The 22,495-nt window shown below is 50.6% G+C and overlaps 1 protein-coding gene across 9 annotated transcripts in view; it reads right to left on the bottom strand.

Annotated features, from left to right (window-relative positions):
- Positions 1-22,495, bottom strand: part of MAPT (microtubule associated protein tau) — a 128,802-nt gene that overhangs the window by 2,231 nt on the left and 104,076 nt on the right. For all 9 annotated transcript variants that reach the window (XM_021673728.2, XM_021673723.2, XM_021673722.2 and 6 more), the window contains 3 exons: positions 12,469-12,561; positions 8,739-8,820; positions 5,410-5,522 (listed from right to left, as the gene is read on the bottom strand). In XM_021673728.2, the coding sequence (XP_021529403.2) occupies positions 5,410-5,522; positions 8,739-8,820; positions 12,469-12,561 (288 nt within the window). The remainder of the gene's footprint in view (positions 1-5,409; positions 5,523-8,738; positions 8,821-12,468; positions 12,562-22,495) is intronic.

A 22,495-nucleotide genomic window follows, 5' to 3' on the forward strand; every position in this document is an offset into this window, starting at 1 on the left:
CGCCCGGCTAATTTTTTGTATTTTTAATAGAGATGGTGTTTCACTATGTTGCCCAGGCTGGTCTCAAACTCCTGGACTCAAGTAATCCACCTGACTTGGCCTCCCAGAGTGCTGGCATTACAGGGGTGAGCCACCACACCTGGCCAGGAGCTGTTTTTAGTGTCTTCCAAATAGTAATACCTGTGCCCACTCCTCCCCTGACCTGCCTCCCAGGCACCCAGATACCCTCCCCAGAGACAGTGATCATTTCCAGTTCCTTGTGTATCCTCCAGAGATATTTCATATATAAACACGTGTGTGAGTGCATATATACACAGGCTGCTTAGTATTCCACCCCCATGGATGTACCAAAAGGCATCTACTCTGTGGCTGGATGTCTAGGCTGCTCCTGCCTTCAGTGATTACAGGCAGTGGTGTGTATGAACAACAGGGATAAATAACCCTGTATGAACATGTCACACACGTGTAAGTGGGTCCTAGAAGTGGAGCTGTTAGGTCAAAAGGCATGCATTTTGAGACATATTGCCAGACTGCAAAGGAAAATGTGGAAGGAGAAGCTGGAGAAGATCAAGGATGTCTCCCAGAGCCACTGATGCCCAGACATAAGCCACACACATTCCTCCTGTTTGCCAGTGACTGATGAGTTTGGAGGTGGCGGCAACTGTGGGCGTGCTGGCAGGCGGGCCACAAAACATGACGTCACAAAGGCCTGTTTGTGGGTGGGTGGGTGTATGATTTAGGATGGGGATCGTCTAGTGACTTATCTATTTATTATCTATCTATCTGTCATCCACCTATCTACTTGGAGATAGGGATCTCACTATATTGCCCAGGCTGGTCTTAAATTCCTGGGCTCAAGCAATCTTCCCACCTTAACCTGAGCAGCTGGGACTACAGGTTCATGCCACCATGCCTGGCTGAAGCCCTTTTGAAAGTAGAGAAACATGACATAGCCAGGAGTCCCAAAGGATACCAGGAAACTCAGAAGCAGAAAGCATTCGCTGAAGAAGTGAGTATTGCCTAAGAATTCCTGATAACCCTGAAGTGGCCAACACTGTCATTCTCACTCTTCTTTGAGCATCTGGTAAAACCAAAACTATGTGTGCAATGTCCACCCACACTCACACAATTTTAGGAATTGATGGATGCGGGGTGAAGGCACCCTAATGCAGGGGGCTTGAGTGGGCATAGAGAAAACCAGGCTCCCATTTAAGCTAGATGCGTATTTTGTTCGTTTCAGGTCACTACTTTGAAAAAACGATTTTTCTCTATTACTGTTTTTTTGTTTGTTTTTGAGACAGTGTTTCACTCTTGTCGTCCAGGCTGGAGTACAATGGTGTGATCTTGGCTCACTGCAAGCTCTGCCTCCTGGGATCAAGCGATTCTCCTGCTTCAGCCTCGTAGCTGGGATTACAGGCATGCATCACCATGCCCTGCTCATGTTTATATTTTCAGTAGAGACAGGGTTCTGCCGCGTTGGCCAGGCTGGTCTCAAATTCCTCATTTCAACTGATCCACTCGCCTTGGCCTCCCAAAGTGCTGGGGTTAACAGGCATGAGCCACTGTGCCTGGCCTGTTAACTGTATTTTCTTGGAAGACTAATACAGGCTTTAATATTTGTGTTAATGTTTTTTGAAGTGTTTTTAAAGAAAAAGGTGACATTCCTTGGAATGTCCAAAAATCCCCCAAACTGAAAAGAACCCAGGAGGCTGGTGGTGTGCCCCACCGTTAGCAATTTTGCTCCGCACACTGGGAAAATAGGGACCAACGCTGCAGGGATCCCCAGGACCAGGATGGTGTTTTCTGAGTAGGGGGCAGGACCCTGCCCATCCTTCCTGAGCCATCGCATGGATGAGTTAGAAACAGAAGGAACCAAGAAGCTGAGACTCAACGTGGCTCTGACTCAGGTTCTTAGAGGACTGCAACACACCAGGAACCTTCCAGAACACTGTCTCTTTTGAGTCTCATAGCCACCGGGGACATAGGTACAGCATTTCCATTCCATTTTGCTGAAGGAGAAACAGGCTGAGAGAAGATTTGTGGTTCTTGACTCTCCAAGCAGAGTCAAGCCCAGAGCTTTTCCTAACAGAAAGAAGCTTCCAGAGACTGCCGGGGGCCTCCCTTCACCCAGGGAATCACCAACGCCCAGGCCCTGTCCAGGCCCACTCAGTCACACTGAGGTATCTTTAAAGTGCCCCGAGGCTAGGAGATCCTGCCTTAGACCAGGGGAGGCCTGGGTGGTGGAAAGGCAGAGAACCTTACTGTTTCCCCAGATAACTGGACCCAGCCCTCATCCCTTGAGGCGGGCAGCCTCCTGGTCCATCTTTGTGTCTCATTTTGCATATCGAGCCAGGCACTGAAAAGTATCCGTGTCCTATCTTGGCAGAGGCATGACCCAAGAGCTTGCGGCCAGCTATGGGCCAGTGCCCTCTCCTGCCTCAGGGCCTGTCTGGAGGTGAGGTCTGCCCCAGGTCACAGTTTGCAGCATCTGCTGGAAGGCTGTATCAGCAGACACTTCTCACAAAACTACATTGTTAGATATTTATCATAAACACAAGATGGGAGTGCCCATCTGTTCAGAACCACATGCAGTGGCAAGAAGGCAAGAGGGGAGGGTGGGGACTGCCGCTTCCACCCAGCTGGGCCACCTTGAGAAGCATACTTCCTCACTCCGAATTGGTTTCAGATCCTACACCCTTTCTGGGACATCCTTGCTATGATATGGTTTGGCTGTGTCCCCACCCAAATCTCATCTTGAATTGTGGTTCCCATAACTCCTACATGTTGTGGGTGGGACTCAGTGGGAGATAATTGAGTCATGGGGGTGGGTCTTTCCTGTGCTATTCTCATGACAATAAGTCTCCCGAGATCTGATGGTTTTATAAAGGGAGTTCCCCGCACAAGCTCCCTTCTCTTTTTTGCCACCACATGAGACACACCTTTCACCTTCCCCCACGATTGTGAGGCCTCCCCAGCCGCGTGGAACTGTGAGTCCATCAGAACCCTTTCTTTTGTAAATTGCCCAGTGTCGGAGGTGTCTTCATTAGCTGCGTGAAAGCAGACTAATAGAATCCCTTTTCCCTCTACCAATTCCCAGTCAGCTGCTGGGAGATCCTGAAGGTTAGAAGAAAGTGAGCCACTCCCAGCACTTCAGGCTGGGTATAGGCAGGAAACCCGAGAGGGTGCTTGGGCAGCGCTTCTGCAGAGGAGAATCAGCAGCTACCAGACCACATCCTGTGCCAGGCCCAGACAGAGCTCGCCCAGTGCCACACACACCCTCATTGCACATGGACACCCACAGCAAGATCTGGAGACGGGAAACTGCTGGGGACACCAAGGCCCAGCAGCCTGGTGTGGACACTTCCACAACAGAAAGGCAGAGCCTTTGCTGAACTCAGGATTTCAGCATCATGGTTTTGCTCTAAGTGCCTAGTAACCCATTTAGAAAATTAGGTTATGTTCCCATGATTTGTTCGTGGTGCACCACAGCTGACTGGGGATGTCCACTTCCTTTTTTAGTTGCCTGTGAACAACAGGGCCTAGGACAGTGGTTCTCACTTTTTTTTTTTTTTTTTTTTTTTGATATGGAGTCTTACTCTGTTGCCCAGGCTGGAGTGCAGTGACATGATCTAGGCTCACTGCAACCTCCGCCTCCCAGGTTCAAGCGATTCTCGTGCTTCAGCCACCTGAGTAGCTGTGATGCACCATCACACCCAGCTGGCTTTTGTATTTTTAGTAAAGTTGGGGCTTTACCATGTTGGGCAGGCTGGTCTTGAACTCCTGACTTCAAGCCATCTGCCCGCCTTGACCTTCCAAGGCACTGGGATTATAGGCCTGAGCTACTGTGCCCGGCCAGTTCTCACTTTTGACTGCATTAAAGAATCACCTGGGAGCTTTAAAAACTGCAGGGACAGGTTGAGCACAGTGGCTCACACCTGTAATCCCAGCATCTTGGGAGGCTGAGGTGGGCATATCACTTGACCTCAGGAGTTCAAGACCAGCCTGGGCAACATGGTGAAACCCCATCTCCACAGGAAATACAAAACATTTCACCAAACATAGTGGCAGATGCCTATAGTTCCAGCTACTCGGGAGGCTAAGGTGGGAGGATCACCTGAGCCAGGGAGGCAAAGGCTGCAGTGAGCCGAGATCACGCCATGCACACCAGCCTGGGCAACAGAATGGGACTGATATGGTTTGGCTGTGTCCCCACCCAAATCTTGAATTGTAGCTCCCATAATTCCATGTGTTGTGGGAAGGACCAAGTGGGAAGCAACTGAATCAGGGGTGTGGGTTTTCCCATGCTGTTCGCATGATAGTGAGTCTCATGAGGTCTAATGGTTTTATAAAGGGCAGTTCCTCTGCACACACTTCCTTGCCTGCCACCATGTAAGACGTGCCTTTGCTTCCCACCATGATTGTGAGGCCCCATCAGCCATGTGGAACCATGAGTCCATTAAACCTTTTTCCTTTATAAATTACCCAGTCTATTCGGGCGCAGTGGCTCACGCCTATAATCCCAGCACTTTGGGAGGCTGAGGTGGGCAGATCACCTGAGGTCAGGAGTTAGAGACCAGCCTGACCAACATGAAGAAACCCCATCTCTACTAAAAATACAAAATTAGCCAAGTCTGGTGGTACATGCCTGTAATCCCAGCTACTTGGGAGGTTGAGGCAAGAGAATCTCTTGAATCCAGGAGGCAGAGGTCGTGGTGAGCTGAGATCACGCCATTGCACTCCAGTCTGGGCAACAAGAGTGAAACTGTCTCAAGAAAAAAAAATTACCAGGTCTTGGGTATGTCTTCATTAGCATGAGAGCAGACTAATACAGAGACCCTGCTTCAAATACATAAAAATAAATAAAAACAGACCAGGCGCAGTGGCTCATGCCTGTAATCCCAGCACTTTGGGAGGCTGAGGTGGGAGGATCATGAGGTCAAGAGATCGAGACCATCCTGGTCAACATGGTGAAACCCTGTCTCTACTAAAAATACAAAAATTAGCTGGGCCTGGTGGCACATGCCTGTAGTTCCAGCTACTGGGGAGGCTGAGGCAGGAGAATCACTTGAACTGGAGAGGCGGAGGTTGCAGTGAGCCAAGATTGCTCCACTGCACTCCAGCCAGGGCGACCGAGTGAGACTCCATCCGAAAAATAAATAAATAAATAAATAAATAAATAATAAAAACGCTCCAGCAAGTGAGCTGCACCTGAGACCAATTGGTCAGTCTCTCCAGGTTGACCAGGTGTGAGATGTGCTAAAGCTCCCAGGTGATTGAGACAGGCAATCGAGACCCACTGGATGCTGCTACAAGCCCACATCCAGCCAGTCAACACGGAAGCCTGTTTCCTCCTCTTGTGATTGATGCCCATACTCAAGGGCAGCCTCCGACCCGCCCTGCCCCCTTTACCTTTTTATTCCCTCCACCAGGGACGTGGGTGATATTGTCCAGGGACCCGATCTTCGACTGGACTCTGTCCTTGAAGTCCAGCTTCTCAGATTTTACTTCCACCTGGCCACCTCCTAGAACACAACACACACAAGAGCATCTTGCTATCATCTTCTGTGGTTTCGTGGACTTAGCATCCATTACATGAGGACTGCGGTCTACAGGGCAAAGTGCCAGGGGCTGCAGGGGCACAGCAAGTTAGATGAGGTGCCGCTGCTCTGGAGGGGAGAAGACGACAATGACGGGACTTTCAGGTTTGCAGCAGGATTGAACCAGGGCCAAGAAAGTGGTTCCGAGTAGAGAACAGCCTTTAGGAGTAGATAAGACTCTCCTTTAGAATGGTGTTTGGATACAAGTCCTTGCCAAGTGCTTGAAGATAGTTTGCTCCTGTCTAATCGAAGTGTGCATCAAATATTTACACTGTAAACTCTTCCTCTTGAGATACTGCAAAGGTAAATGACAGCTCAGCCCAGGAGAAATTATTCTAAATTGTACATTGGTTGGCTTCCAGTAAATGAAGTTTTCCTATATCAACATCCTGTAAAGCACACAGCCCCACGAGACCTTGGAATTAAACTGAATGTCAAAATGCACACTAAACAAGGCCGGGCATGGTGGCTCATGCCTGTAATCCCAGCACTTTGGGAGGCCTGGGCAGGTGGCTCACCTGAGGTCAGGAGTTTGAGACCAGCTTGACCAACATGGTGAAACCCCATCTCTACTAAAAATACAAAAATTAGGCTGGGCGCTGCACTTTGGGAGGCTGAGGTGAGCAGATCACCTGAGGTCAGCAGTTCAGGACCAGCCTGGCCAACATGGTGAAACCCCATCTCTACTAAAAAAAATACAAAAATTAGCCAGGCCTGGTGGTGGGTGCCTATAAACCCAGCTACTCGGGAGGCTGAAACAGGAGAATCGCTTGGACCCAGGAGGTGGAGGTTGCAGTGAGCTGAGATCACACCATTGCACTCCAGTCTGGGAACAGAGCAAGACTCCATCTCTAAATAAATAAATAATTAATTAATAAGGATCCTTCCTCCCCGCTGACCCTTGACGCCATGCCCAAGCATGGACAAGGCATGAGGAAGAGATAGTCCACAGGACCTTCCGGGGAAAGATGAAGAAAGCAGCTCCTAGCCGCTCTCACAGCTAGGGCAGTGGCACCAGTCGTGGAATACTTTTCGCTGGGAGACTAAAGTCCCACAAAGTGTCCAAGAGGGCCAGAAAATAATGAGACACGTTCTAGACTGAGCTTCTCTTCCCACAGTAAGGATTCAAGTAAAAACCAGCCCCTGAATAGGGCCTCAGGCAGAAGTCCCTGCTCTGGACTCTCAGGTGGGTGACCGAATCTACAACTGTGTGTCCAATATGGTAGCCACTCTCCCTCAACTGCACCCGCCATGTTTCAAGGGCTCGGTAGCCACATGGGGTTAGTGGTTACCGTCCTGGACAGCACAGATAGAGAGTGTTTCCATTACTGCAGAACGAGGTCTAGACAGCACTGATTTCTACACAGTGTTGGGGAGTAAACCTGGCTCCAGTAGCATCATTTTCTCTCTTGTTTTTGAGATGGGAGTCTCACTCCCCACCCAGGCTGGAGTGCAGTGGCACAATCTCAGTTCCCTGTAGCCTCCGTCTCCTGAGTTCAAGTGATTCTCCTGCCTCAGCCTCCCGAGTAGCTGGGGTTACAGGCACCCACTACCATGCCTGGCTAATTTTTCTATTTTTAGTAGAGACGGGGTTTCACCATGTTGGCCAAGCTAATCTCCAACTCCTGACCTCAGGTGATCCACCCACCTCGGCCTCCCAAGGTGCTGGGATTACAGGAGTGAGCCACCTCGCCTGCCCAGAGCATCATTTTCTGTTTAAACAAAGTCACAGAGGGGACATGGCAGTGGTCCAGGGTTCCTGTGCTGCAGCTGCTGCTGACGGTGAAGTGTCCCCCATGTTGGCTGGGGACCAAGCTCATCCGTCCACACAGCTGTACCTCAAGCCTGAGAGGCCCTATGGACAGCCTGCTGGGAGAACCATGGGCTAAGGCATCGGCCAGCATCTCACCTACCTCTTCACCTTCATTTTTTAAAATTTTTGTGGGTACATAGTAGGTATATGTATTTATGGGGTTCATGAGATGTTTTGATAGAGACACACAATGTGTAATAGTCACATCACAGAAAATGGGCTATCCATCCCCTCAAACATTTGCTCTTTTTGTTACAAACAGTCCATTTATATTCTTTTAGTTATTTTTATTTTTGAGATGGAGTTTCGTTCTGTAGCCCAGGCTGGAGTGCAGTAGCACGATCTTGGCTCACTGCAACCTCTACTTCCTGGATTCAAGCGATTCTCCTGCCTCAGCCTCCTGAGTAGCTGGGACTACAGGTGTGTGCCACCACGCCCAGCTAATTTTTATAATTTTTGTAGAGATGGGGTTTCACCATGTTGGCCTGATCCATGAGGTGGGTTTCAAACACCCACCTCAGCCTCGCAAAGTGCTGGGATTACAGGTATAAGCCACCACACCTGGCCATCTTTTGGTTTGTTTTTAATGTACAATTAAATTGACTATAGTCACCCTGTTGCAGTATCAAATACTAGGTCTTACTTTTTTTTTGTACCCATTAACCATCCCCACCATCTCCGCCCTACCCTTCTTCCCAGCCTCTGGTAGCCATCCTCCTATTCTCTATCTCCAAGAGTTCAACCGTTTTGATGTTTAGATCCCACAAATAAGCGAGAACATGTGCTGTCTTTCTGTGCCTGGCTTATTTCACTTAACTCCTGCCTCACCTTGTCTTGGCCAGCATGGTCTGTGCAGGAGTGAGCTGGAGCTGCCATGCATGCTGGGCTCCCACAAGTTCCACCCTCAATACTGTCCTTGGGCTGGGCGCAGTGGCTCACGCCTGTAATCCCAGCACTTTGGGAGGCTGAGGCGGGTGGATCACAAGATCAGGAGATAGAGGCCAGCCTGGCCAACATGACAAAACCCCATCTCTACTAAAACTACAAAAATTAGCCGGGCATGGTGGCAGACGCCTGTAATCCCAGCTACTTGGGAGGCTGAGGCAGGAGAATCACTTGAACCCAGGAGGCGGAGGTTGCAGTGAGCTGAGATTACACCATTGCACTCCAGCCTGGGTGACAAGAGTCAAACTCCAACTCAAAATAAATAAATAAACACTCTCCTTGATGGTCTACCCAACCAAAGTCTGAGACAGTTCCAGCCCCTCCAGCACTCCTCCATCTCCCTGCACCTTCCCGTCCCAACCCTCGCCTTCCACAGGGGCTACCTGGTTTATGATGGATGTTGCCTAACGAGCCACACTTGGAGGTCACTTTGCTCAGGTCAACTGGTTTGTAGACTATTTGCACCTGGAGATGAGAGAGGAGGAGCAAGAAGAGACAGACATAGAGGAAGACAGAGAGACAAAGAGGATAAAATGGGATTATTTTATTAAGGGTGTAACGCAATGAGAAGCAGCTGTGGGAGCCCAGGCCCTGCTCGGACAGTAGTTCCCAGCTGCCATGAGGAGTGCGCTCTAAGTAGGGTAGAAAAATGTGTTGTCGAAATTCTGCCAACCCTGCCCCAGGGGAGCTGGGTCTTCACAAAAGGACTGTGGGATTGGAGCATCTTCAATCCCTGCAGAACAAAAGAGCCTCTGCGAAAAACAGGGACCCGTCATCATTGTGCAAGGCCCAGACATTTGTTTAGCAAACTTTTAAGTGTAAAAAAGTCACTCCCTTGCCTGACATGAAATTGACAGATCACAATCAGACATGAAGAAAAAAGTGATTGCTACGATGAGTATGCACAGCATCTGAAAAATCCTGCTGGAAAGGCAGGAGCGCGGTATCTGCTGGGCCTTGAAGAGGGGAGGTACAGCGAGGGTCAATGGGTGGGCTTTATTCCAGGAAAAGCTTCCACGGACCCTGGAAAGCACTAGAGCAAAGACAAGCCCTAGAGCAAGCAGGACCCAGCGGAATTCAGCAGCTTGGGCGTGAGAGCCAGTGGGCGCCAGCGCGCTCATTGTCCTGGTCTGTTCCATCTTTACCAACAGGAGCAAAGCGACACCAACAGGGTAGGCAGGCGGCACAGCGGAAATCAACAGATGTAGCATCTCAGCAAGCTCGAGTGGACGCAGACACACAGTGGGAGGCCTGTGAGCTCCAGGGCACTGCTCCCTTGGGGATCACGGCCCTGCGCTATCAGCTGATCTCAGCCCAAGAACCAGCGGTGGGGGGGGGGGCGCACCCCGTGGGGACTCCCCAGTGGCAGAAAGACAGGTCCCCAGGAGGCAGGCCATGGCTGTGCAGGGGGGCCTAGGGGGCGGGTCACTGACTGACATTCCTGAAGTCCCCAGGGCCTCCAGCAGTGGCCTTGCGTGGGGTCACCTGAAGGGGCAAGGGGGCAGCCACCTCCCACCTAACCAGTCGGCTCCTGAGGAACCCTGCCCTGGAGCTTCCCCGGGAGACAGCTGGCTTCGTGGCTGGAGATGGGTTTATCAAGGCCACCAAAACTCAAGGGGGGGGCGTGGTTTCTACTTCTACTTGGGTCTAAACTGGAACCATCCCAAATTATTTTAGTTAATGTCGGCTGGCATCTGCTCTTTATGGATAGGGAGTTAACTGGGGCAGAAATGGCTGCAGCCAGTGTGTGTCAGGGCAGACATGATCTGAGGCAAGGACGTGGGAGGGTGGGGAGGATGGACGGCAGGCGCCTGGGGTGGAGAGAGCTGTGCGCTGAGGGCGGCGCAGACGGGGTGGACCAGGGCCAAGGAAGTGGGAGGACATGCTGGTATGACCACGGCCTCCTTCTCTCTGGCCTCGGGGAGGAAACTCGTGAGAGAGGGGGAGGGGAGCTGGGACAGGGACCAGGGAACAGCCAGAAAAGAGAGGAGTGGATGGCAGTGGGAACCAGGGTGGTGGTCAGGATGCCCAGGGAGGGAGGACAGCAGGCCCTGCAGAGTTTCCAGGGCCCAGCCAGGGGGCAGAAGGTCCCCAGATGGAGAAGGAGCAGGGCCGGCCAGCTGGGAAGTGGCCCCCGGGCTGAGGAGAGGATAGGGCCCAGGCCGGGGGCTGGCATCTCTTCTCACTAGAAGGGCTTCCTGTGAAGGTGCTCAGAGGGCGGTGTTCAGCCCGAGACATCTGGTGGCTCTCTGCCAGGTCACAGGCTAGCCCACAGACAAGCATAGCACAGGACACACGGGAGGGCCCCCAAGGAGGTCCCGGATGTCCTGGTCACTGCAGCATCTTTGGGCATCGACTACCAGAGGGGTTGGCCACACAGCCCGCACGCTCTCTCCCCCCCAGCTCCACCTCAGCAGCACAACCTCCACCAGCCCATAGGACTCAACCTCCACCAGAAAGCGTGTGGCCTCCCTCCTCAGGCCAAGCCCACTTCTAGGAAGCCAGAGAACCAGGATCAAAACTCAAACAGCCAAAACAGCAACCCCAGGAACAAGGGCCGGGGCGGGGATGGGGGCGGCACACACCTCTTCGGTCCCCTCACACCAGACAAACTGGGGCGACAGGAGAGCAGGCGTGGGGACAGAGGAGACACTTAGCAGACACCGGTGAGGAAGCGTTAGTCAAGTCCGTGCAGCAGCTGCAGGGCAAGCGCTTGCTACTGTGGGACTCACGGGGCCTGACAGGCAGAAGCCAGGATCCAGGTGCTCAGGGCAGGAAGCAGCAGCTCACTGCAAGAATAAACCCTCTGGGCTGGATGAGGGCGCTGGCCCAGGCCAGGCATTTTCTGGCGAGAGCCTGCCCTGGGGCCACAGCAGTCTCCTGGTACTCCTGGCAGGGCCAGGTGGTTGCTCTCAAAAAAGGCCTCCCTTGGGGTGGACCCTGTGGGTCTCATACCCCCAGCTCCCCAGGGCGTTAAAAGTTTGCTTACAGCTGACCAAGAGAGCTGGTGGGAGAGGACCCTCAGGTGCCCAATGGACACGGACCAGCCAGAGGATAGGTCAGTGGAACTTGAGGATCTGAGTCCCGATTTCAGGGAGACGCTCCACGGAGGACGTGGAGTCCCCTGGGACGTGTAGAAGAGGCTAATCTACTTATTTTTAAATTATTGTTTTTTGAGACAAAGTATTACTCTGTTCCCAGGCTGAAGTGCAGTGGCGTGATCATGGCTCATTGCAACCCCCACCCTGGACTCAGGCGATCCTCCCACCTCAGCCTCCCAACTAGCTGGGACTACAGGTGTGTGCCACCACACCAGGCTAATTTTTAATTTTTTGTAGAGACAGGGCCTCACTATGTTTCCCAGGCTGGTCTTGAACTCCTGGGCTCAAGCGAACCTCCCGCTTTGGTCTCCCAAAGTGCGGGGATTACAGGCGTGAGCCACTGCTCCTGGCCAGAGGCAGCCAAATTTAAAAGGGCCAAAACCAGCATTTGTCTGCCAAACCTCAACGCAGGGCAGAGGGACCTGTCACACTTTGGTCTGGCTCTCTGCATCTGGAGTCTCTACCTGAGGATGGTGCAGGCTGAACACACAGCTCCTCCCTTGAACATGCAGAAGGCACAGCTGAGCAGGACATAAGCCCTTAGTGTCCCCTCATCAGAACAAACAGGCCACCCGTCCACAGTGGAGCCACTCAACGTGAACCTGCCCAGGAGCTGGGGAGGCGGCGGCGGGCCCAGGCTCAGGTGCCACCACCTTCAGCCCAACTTCCAATCGGGGTTCTTGGGGATAGGCTGGGCAGGAGTGGAGAGACACCTTGACGGGTCTCAGCTTCCCAGGCAGGGGCTGGAGAGAGGGTTGGTCATCTGTCCTATTCTGCCCATGCAGCCTGGGGCACCCAGAAATGCTGGGACACCCACCCTCCCAGAACATGAGGAAGGGGCTTCTGGGAACAGTGGACGTGTGGGGGAATGTGGGGAGCTGGGGGCCGCGGCCAGATCCTGAGAGCCCAGGAAAGATTTATTCTCTGCAGTGTCTCGCAGGTCTATGCACTCATGCCATTTCCTAAAAAACCAAGCCACAGCACGGCACACGGGACGTGTGAAGGTACTCACACTGCCGCCTCCCGGGACGTGTTTGATATTATCCTTTGAGCCACACTTGGACTGGACGTTGCTAAGATCCAACTTCTTATTAATTATCTGCACCTTTGATAGCCAGAAAAAAGGATGAGTGAATGCCACCCAGGACCCACCTGCTTGCTCCCAAGGACGTCTCCACTTTCGGACTTGGTAGGGGCAGCCTGGGGAGTGGCGGGAGGTTGAGTCACACCCCGGGGGAGCTGAAGGGACAGAAGAGAGGGCTGCCCCGAAGGTATTCCAGAACTATCAGTGATTCCAAGTGGGCTTTAGGAAGCTGGGATTGCAGGATCTCAGGGGCAGTTACTCACTTCTTGGAAAGATGGCATCGTGAGGCCTGAACCCCACCAGTCTGGGTCCAGTGAAAACCGTGTTCGGCCACACTGCCGAGTGAGGAGTAATAAGCTCCCCGGCATCTCCACTCACACCCAGCTAGACCCACCGGAACATTCCCAGAGAACTTCCCGCAGCTGTTCTCACGCTGTCAGGCATTGGAATCACCTGTGGATTTTTAAAATCTCGGGCCCCTGCCTGGACCTACAATTAGAATCTGGAGCGTCTGGCTTCAGTCTCTCTCGTTTTGAAAAGTTTCCCTGGTGATTCTGACGCACAGCCAGGTTTGAGAGGGCCTGACCCTGTAGGCAGGACCCAGGCCGTTTGTAGGGAAGACAAACGTGGGGTGTCCCCTCTGTTCGAGGGCTCTGTCCCTGCAGGGGGCAATGCCTCCTCCTCCTCCCGTCCACCCCCCAGCCCTCTCCACCTACAATCCCACCAGGCACTTAACGGAAACCGAGCAAATGCTCCCGTGGGGCCTTTGTTCAGCTCTTCCATAAGCGGGGGTGGCCTGGATGGGTCCCCCATGACTGCATTTCTGGAAGGTTCTTTCTGCAGACACTAGGGGAGTGTGAAAATATCAGTGTTTTGATGAGAAATGAATTACCAGTTTGCCGAAAAACTACGAAATGGGCAACCGTGGCTTAGGGAGTTGGAAAAACTCGACATTTTGTCTGCCAGATCAGTGGGAATGTTCCTCACCTGGTGACCTTCCCCTCAGGAACTCTGGAAACAGGGGAAACAGCGTGCTTTGGGTTTTTTTCCTTTTTGAGACAGGGTCTCGTTCTGTCACCCAGGCTGGAGTGCAGTGACGCCATCACGGCTCACTGCAGCCTCGACATCCCCAGGCTCAGGTGATTCTCCCACTTCAGCCTGGCAAATTTATGTATTTTTTGTAGAGATAAGGTATATTTGTTCATGATGGTCTAAAACTCCTGGGCTCAAGCAATCAGCCCACCTCGGCTTCCCGAAGTACTGGGATTCTAAGTGTGAGCCGCTGCACCTGTAATCTCAGCACTTTGGTTTTTATTCATCTCAGATGTAAATAATTGCCAATAATTCCCAGCGAAGGACCAGCTGTGCCAAGGCCGTTTCTGAAATCCTGAAAACGGCACCGAGACCTCAGTGGCTCTTTTGAGAATGCTGGGTGGAGGCCAGTGCCCTGGAGGCCCCATCAGCTGGGGCTGAGGCTGTGCCTGGGGTCAGGGCTCCAGCCTGGCTTCTGGTTCATCCCATGTTTTCCCTTAATTTTACTGGTCTGAATCTTAAATATGAAACAATAGCTAACTCATCTCTTCCTAATCTTTTATATTCCTTCAAAAAGACTATGTATTTTTCTTAGAAAATATAATGATTTTGAAAAACAGAGCTCATCAAAGCAAAAATAAAACCATTTTCTTCCCACCCCAGCACAATCACAATTGCATTTTGTTGCATTTCCTTGAAGTCTCATTTATATATAACTACACCTCTAGACCTATACATGGCAGAATTACTGTGCACATGCAATTCTGTATCCTGCTCTAAGAAGTGATATCATATTCTAGGCCAGGCACAGTGGCTCATGCTTGTAACCCCAGTACTTTGGGAGGCTGAGGCAGGTGGATCACCTGAAACCAGGAGTTTGAGACCAGGCTGACCAACATGGTGAAACCCCATCTCTACTAAAAACACAAAAGTTAGCCAGGCATGGCGGCATGCAACTGTAATCCCAGCTACTCGGGAGGCGGAGGCTGCTGTGAGCCGAGATCGCGCCATTGCACTCCAGTCTGGCGACAGAGCAGGACTCCATCCAAAAGAACAAAAACAACAAAACCCAGAAGAAGTGCTGTGATATCCTAAGCATTGTCTATGGTCTACAGTCATGAGAAGCACTACGTTTAATAACGCGTCCTATTCCATTTTGTGAATATTGTTCCCCTCTATCCAACACTTGTATTGATTCCACTTTGTACTCCAGTCAAACAAAGAGTCCTGCAGGAGCTGGATTTGATGCAAAGAAAAAAAAATACAAACAGCCTTCCATGAACCTCTTTCTGAAAGGAGCTTTTTCCATACGGTGAGTTATTTTCATAACACAGAGTCCTAGAATAGAATTTCTGGGTCAAAGTTATAAATATTCTAAAACCTCTCGGTGCAACTTTCCACATGGCTTTCTAAAAGGGTTGCATGCGCCTTCCCTGTGAACCCTGTGAGAGAGCCAGCCTCGCCACACTGCTGCCAGCACCGGCTGTTTACAACGTTGTTTTGCTTATTTCTTTGACCAAAATAAAAGAAACTTCATTGTTGGTTTATTCTGCATCTCTCTGATTATAACTGAAATTGCTCCTTTACCCCCTTCTTGCTGACAGGTGTATTTTTTCTAACATACACATATCTACGTTTTATTATTATTTTATTATTATTATTATTTTTGGAGACGGAGTCTCGCTCTTGATGCCCAGGCTAGAGTGCAGTGGCGCAATCTCGGCTCACTGCAACCTCCGCCTCCCAGGTTCAAGTGATTCTCCTGCCTCAGCTTCCTGAGTAGCTGGGATTACAGGTGCCTGCCACCACGTGTGGCTAATTTTTTGTATTTTTAGTAGAGACAGGGTTTCACTATGTTGGTCAGGCTCACTATGTTGGTCAGGCTAGTCTCGAACTCCTGACCTCAGGCGACCCACCAGTCTCAGCCTCCCAAAGTGCTGGGATTACAGGCGTGAGCCATGGCACCCGCCTTGCTTTTTATTATTTTTTAAAACAGAGGTAGGGTCTCACTGTGTCACCCAGGCTGAAATGCAGTGGCGCCATTGTAGCTCATTGCAGCCTTAAGCTCCTGGGCTCAAACAATCTTCCTGCCTCGGTCTCCAGAGTAGCTGGGACTACTGGCATGTGCCACCATGCCCCGCTAATTTTTAAAAATTCCTTGTGGCAATAGGGTCTCGCTATGTCACTCAGGCTGGTCTCAAACTCCTGGGCTCAAGTGATTCTCCCACCTCAGCCTCAGAAAGCACTGGGATTACAGGCATGAACCACAGTGCTCAGCCTACATTTTAATTTACTTATTTTTAATAATTACTTTTTTTTTTTGAGACAGAGTTTCAGTCTCGTTGCCCAGGCTGGAGTGCAAGGGCGCCTTCTCGGCTCACTGCAACCTCTGCCTCCTGGATTCAACCGATTCTCCTGCCTCAGCCTCCTGAATAGCTAGGATTACAGGCACACGCCACCACGTCCAGCTAATTTTTTTTTTTTGTATTTTTAGCAGCGACGGAGTTTCATCATGTTGGCCAGGATGGTCTTGATCCCTTGACCTCATGATCCACCCACCTCAGCCTCCCAAAGTGTTGGGATTACAGGCATGAGCCACTGCGCCCAGCCTGTTTTATACATTTTTCATTTTAAATTTATATGGGTACCTAGTGGGTATATATACTTGTGGGGTACATGAGATATTTAGATACAGACATGTAATGTGTAGTAATCACATCAGGGTGAGTGGAGCCTCCATCACCTCAAGCATTTCTCATCTCTTGTGTTATGAACGTTCCAATTATACTCTTCCCGTTGTTTTCAGATGTAACAGAAATATAAATGGGCTATAAAACCTCTGCTGACGGCAGTCGCCCTGTTGTGCTATCCAATATGAGATCTAGTCATGGAACTACGTTCTGGTATCCATTAGCCATCCTCCCTTCCTCCCAACTCCCCTCTCCCCTTCCCAGCCTCTGCTAACCATCCTTCTATTCTCTCTTTTTTTTAATTTTTTTTTTATAGATGGGGTTTCACCATGTTGGTCAGGCTGGTCTTGAACTCCTGACCTCAGGTGATCCGCCCGCCTTGGCCTCCCAAGTGCTTGGATTACAGGCGTGAGCCCCCACACCTGGCCCATCCTTCTATTCTCTATCTCCATGAATTTTTAAAGTTTTAGCTCCCATAAATGAGTGAGAACGTGTGAAGTCTGTCCTTCCGTACCTGGCTTAGTTCACTTGACATAATGTCCTCCAGTTCCATCTGTGTGGTTTCAAACGTCAGGATCTCATTCTTTTTCATGGCTGAATAGTACTCCATTGTATACATGTGCCACGTTTTCTTTCTCCATTTGACTGCTGATGGACACTTGGGTTGCTTCCAAATCTTGCCTGCTGCGAATAGTGCAGCAAAGAACACGGGACTGCCTGTATCCCATTTTTCGATATTCACATTCTTCCTCTGTAAGTCCTCCTCTGGTGTTTAAATGTACAAACCACTCCTCCTTTAGAGCTGGATAAACCTCTGATGATGCCACATCAACTTTCTTGCCCACCATCCCCTCATTAAGGACAAGGCCATTTGAAGTCCACGGAGGTTCCACAACTTTCTCAGGTCAGAAGCAGCCACGGAAGAATTTAGATCTGGGTGTTTCTGTAGCTGCAGGTTATGTATGTGAGAACAAAGTTGTCCCGGCTGTCCTCAAGGCAACATCCTCATAAACTTAGAAAAACAAGACTTCTTTTGCTGAAAATTGAAATTCTCTCCTGCCAGCAAGGAGACACTGTGAAAGTGCCTCAGCCCAGGCTGGAGCTGGGGGAGGAGGTGGGACAGGCTTTCCAATACTGCTTCTCAAGGAGTCCCCGTCACCCTTTGCACAAGTCTTTGAATCAATTCATGCCACCTTCTAATTTTAAGGAATCCCACATAAACTCCCTCTTTGCAGATTATTTTTTAACTTAAAAAAATTAGTTTCAATGGAGATGGGGTCTTGCTACGTTGCCCAGCCCAGGTCTCAAATTCCTTGGTTCAAGTGGTCCTCTGGTCTCAGCCTCTGGAGTAGCCTTAGCACCTGTAGGCTTGGTGATCATTTTTTATTCATAGCTTTTCATTGGATACGTCTTAGAAGATTTGCCTCCTCTCAAAAAGGAGTGGGAACAGCTTAGAGTTAGAAAACACACACTCACAATAATGAAATAGGAAAATGTAAAGAATAACGTTAGAAGAAGGGGAGGGCGTCGGCACTGACAATCACAAGAGTGATCATTACATTTAGCTTGGAGTTTCCTGGAGGTCAAGGCAAAAAGGGAAACATGATGGGTTACGTAACTCTCCTTATCTGACAAAGAAAACGTACCAGTTTTTCAAGGAAAAGAACTTTGTTTTCTGTACTAATCCATAAAAGAAACTAAGCAAATGAATCAAAGGACATTAAACAATAATGTAGTATCTGCAACATACATAGAAATGTTTTTTTCCATGTGGCTTTTTCTTGTTCTAACCCCACAAAAAAGGCAACAAGCCTTTGTGACATTTTGCAATAGACACAAGGATATTTACAAAGCAGACTGGAACTACTGTTAATTGTCACATTAAGTCAACACCCTTTATAGAATCTTAGATTTACAGAAGGGAGAGAAAAGGGGACTGGTGGTCATTATGAAATTAGAATCCTGAAATTTAATTTCTCAGAGTAACATACATATTACACTTCAGCTCTGGATAGATACTGAAAAAATCCATCAAGGGAGAGAGCGATGTGTTGCAACCTCCTAGTCAGGGGAGAAATGTCTGTGGTCAGAGTTTGACCCTGAAGGAGAGGCTGTGGTAAGGTGGGGCTGGGGGGTGTGTGTCCACTTGGTTTAATCAATTTCCTGGAGCACCCAAAGCAGCCCCAAACTCTCCTTAGACCTTGATCTGGTTTTCTTTGGTTTCAGGTCTCTCAAGGCTGCTCCAAAGAGCCCAGCCCTCCCTCCCTGGCCCCAAGCCTGCAGCTACCCAGCCCCGGGCCTCACAGTTGGCTCCCCGGCTGGCCCAGGCTTGGCCTGCCTCCAGCACTGCCTGGTGCTTGCTGGGCTGGGCTTTGCCTCACCAGGCTCTGCAGGCCCAGTGCCATGCTCTGCTGGGAATTTAACCTGGGGTGGGCACTGGATGCCCACACAAGCCTTCTCAAGTCAAGGTGATCAGCTTGGGAACCGACACAGGAAAACCTTTCTATGTCCTGTCAAGTCAACCAGCCAAGGAAGAGATCAAATCACAGGGTGGAGTCACCTTCAGAATTATTTACACTGTCCTTTAAACAGTGATTAACCCAAGCTCCTTTAAAATGATTTGATTTATGGGCCGGGTGCGGTGGCTCACGCCTATAATCCCAGCACTTAGGGAGGCTGAGGCAGGTGGATCACGAGGTCAAGAGATGGAGACCATCTTGGTCAACAAGGTGAAACCCTGTCTCTACTAAAAATACAAAGATTAGCTGGGCATGGTGGTGCGTGCTTGTAGTCCCAGCTACTCGGGAGGCTGAGGCAGGAGAATTGCTTGAACCCAGAAGGCGGAGGTGGCGGTGAGCCGATATCTCGCCATTGCACTCCAGCCTGGGTAACAAGAGCAAAACTCCGCATAAAAAAAAAAAAAATTTGATTTACACAAGGTTTTTCAGAAGTGCAGATGTATAGGGAGAGATGCCTGGAGGGTCTCAGAGTTACAGAGCTGTCCTAGAGGACGGTCCCAGCCTGGCTTTGCCCCCCACTCACTGTGGGGCCCGAAATCTCAGCCCAAGCTCACCTGAGTCCCTGGTCCTGATCGAGAAGGAGAGGCAAAGTATCCCACGTACAAACTCAGTGTATCATTCCACATAAATGTTCTACGTAGATGCTTCTTAAAGTGACGACTGGGGCTTTGTTATTAAATATAATGTATTTTTAAGGACAGGTGTGGTGGCTCACGCCTGTAATCCCAGCACTTTGAGAGACCAAGGCAGGTGGATCAGGGGTTCGGGACAAACCTGGCCAACATGGTGAAACCCTGTCTCTAATAAAAATACAAAAATTGGCCAGGCATGGTAGCGCACGCCTGTACTCCAGATGTTGGGAGGCTCAGGCAGGAGAATTGCTTGAACTTGGGAGGTAAATGTCGCAGTGAGCTGAGATCGCACCATTGCACTCCAGCCTGGACGACAGAGCCAGACTCTGTCTCAAAATAAATAAATAAATAAAATGTATTTTTAGACTACTCAGTTCTCTATAGTGGTCAGTGGTGTATGAGGAGGGAGGAAAGGGGGTGAAAGGAGAGAGAAATACATCAGAGAGATGGGCGGAGGTGACTGGGTAGAGACAGCAAGGCTAGGGTGAGGGAGGAAGTTGAAGAGACACTCACATACGCCCTTAAAAAGAGAAGGCCCAGGCCAGCGCGGTGGCTCACGCCTGTAATCCCAGCACTTTAGAAGGTCGAGGTGGGCAGATCATGAGGTCAGGAGATCGAGACTATCCTGGCTAACACAGTGAAACCCCGTCTCTACTAAAAATACAAAAATTAGCCAAGCGTGGTGGCGCGCTCCTGTAGTCCCAGCTACTCGGGAGGCTGAGGCAGGAGAATCACTTGAACCTGGGAGGTGGGGGTTGCAGTGAGCCGAGATTTCGCCACTGCACTTCAGCCTCGGTGACAGAGCAAGACTCTGTCCCCCTCCCCCCGCCCCCCGCAAAAGAAGGCCAGGCATGGTGGCTCACACCTGTAATCCCAGCAATTTGGGAGGCTGAGGCAGGAGGATCCCTTGAGTCCAGGAGTTCAAGACCAGCCTGGGCAACACAGTGAAACCCCATCTCTACAAAAAATAGAAACAATTAGTCGGGCACTGTCACGCAAGCCTGTGGTCCCAACTACTCAGGAGGCTGAGGTCGAAGGATGGCTTGAGCTTGGGACTTCAAGGCTGCAGTGAGCTATGATCGCACCACTGCACTCCAGCCTGGGAAACCCAGCAAGACCCTGTCTCAAAAAAGAAACAAATCAGAGAAGGAAGCAGCCACCCAGGCTGTCGCACAGAACCAGAAAACATTTACAGCATTCTATTGCCATCTGGTGGCTATCTTGAATATTGCACCCCAAGGCTTTCAAAGCTCCACTGCTCGGGTAGGTTTCTGGGCTTCCAGGCTCTGTGCTTTTCAGGTATTCACATCCCAACTAGTGACCTGGACATCCTCCAAGAATGTGCCTTTAGCTCCATCTTCTCGAAGCCAATCAGGCTCCCCCCATGCACAGGCCCCTGGGCCCTTCCCTGGCCATGATCCTTGCACCCCCCTTTCTCCCCGCTGGGAGCTCCAGTTCTCTGGATCCTACAGTCTGGACCCCACAGGAGCAATTCTCTCTCACCCTGCATGGCCCCTGTGACTCCCTGCTTCTTCAGATCTCCTCTGTGCTTCCCAGGGACCCCCCAAGAAAGGCTGCTGGGCCCTCACCCCACTTAACCCTCCCCAGCAGATGCCCACAGCCCACCCACTTCAACACTCCCACGGCCACTGCCAGCTGAACGGAGCCTCTCTTTGGGGCCCCTCTCCACTGCCCTCTGTCTTGTTGGGCAATGCCCAGCGGCCTGCAGCAGCCCCAACCTCTCTTCTGCCAGTGTGAACTCTCCCAGCGTTCAAGCTTCACACCCCTCAGTGCTGAACACATGGCCTTGGCCGCCCCAGCCGCCTCCAGTTCTAGCTTTATTTTGCTTGTGCTCTAAAGATCCCCACTTTGCAGCGGTCCACTATCCTCCTTCAGCCCCTGCACCCGGCACTCTGGGTGGTGGCTGTCCTTTCCAAGGCCACTGACCAGGTCCCAAACAAGGGTCTGCCGGTCCTTTCTGGTTTGCTGACACTTGACATGGGAGCGGGGAGGTGAACCTAGCAGTGAGGGCTGCTTCCTTGCATGTCCTTCCCTGACCAAGCTCTCCATCCTACGTTCCTCCTGCTGCTGCCACTGGCTCTGTTTGTCTGCTCACCTGTCCCTGTCACCGGGCCTGGGCCCTGGGGGCAAAAGCTCTTAGCACAGAGCCTGGTGCTCAGAGGTGCCCCATAAGTGCTGGCTGAATAGAAAAGAATAAAATAAGGAAGCAACTGACTTTTTTTTCTTTTTAAAATAGAGTCAGGGTCTCACTGTGTTGCCCAGGCGTGATCATAGCTCACTGCAACCTCAAACTCCTGGTCTCAAGCAATCCTACCACATCAGCCTCCCAGAGTGCTGGGATTACAGGTGTGCGTTACTGCACCCAGCCAGGAACCAGCTTTTGATGCTGTTCTATGCTCCATTTTACTGGTTGTGTTTTCTGATTTGTTCCTGCTCTTATCTTTGTTTCCAGATTCTTGATTCATTTTCTTGTATTCTTTTTCCCCATTAAGAACCTAACTTAAGCCAGGCGCGGTGGTTCACGCCTGTAATCCCAGCACTTTGGGAGGCTGAGGTGGGTGGATCACAAGGTCAAGAGATCGAGACCATCCTGGTCAACATGGTGAAACCCCGTCTCTACTAAAAATACAAAAAATTAGCTGGGCATAGCGGCGCGTGCCTGTAATCCCAGCTACTCAGGAGGCTGAGGCAGGAGAATTGCCTGAACCCAGGAGGCGGAGGTTGTGGTGAGCCGAGATCGCGCCATTGCACTCCAGCCTGGGTAACGAGTGAAACTCCGTCTCCAAAAAAAAAAAAAAAAAAAGAACCTAATTTATATGCTGCAGTCATTTAATTTTTTAAACAACAAAAGTATTTAAAACTATGAAATCCTTCTAAGTACGATTTGGGGCACCTTAATATAATGTACAGGATTCATTTTACTTTACATTTTTTGATACAGAGGCTCGCCCAGGCTGGTGTTCAGTGGTGTGAACATGGCTTACTGCAACCTTGACCTCCTGGGCTCAAGTGGTCCTCCCACCTCAGCCTCTGGAGTAGTTGGAACTACAGGTGAGTGCCA

The sequence above is a fragment of the Aotus nancymaae genome, unplaced genomic scaffold (genome assembly GCF_030222135.1).
Source record: "Aotus nancymaae isolate 86718 unplaced genomic scaffold, 86718_ANA_hifiasm-v0.15.2.pri h1tg000089l, whole genome shotgun sequence".
Lineage (NCBI taxonomy): Eukaryota > Metazoa > Chordata > Mammalia > Primates > Aotidae > Aotus > Aotus nancymaae.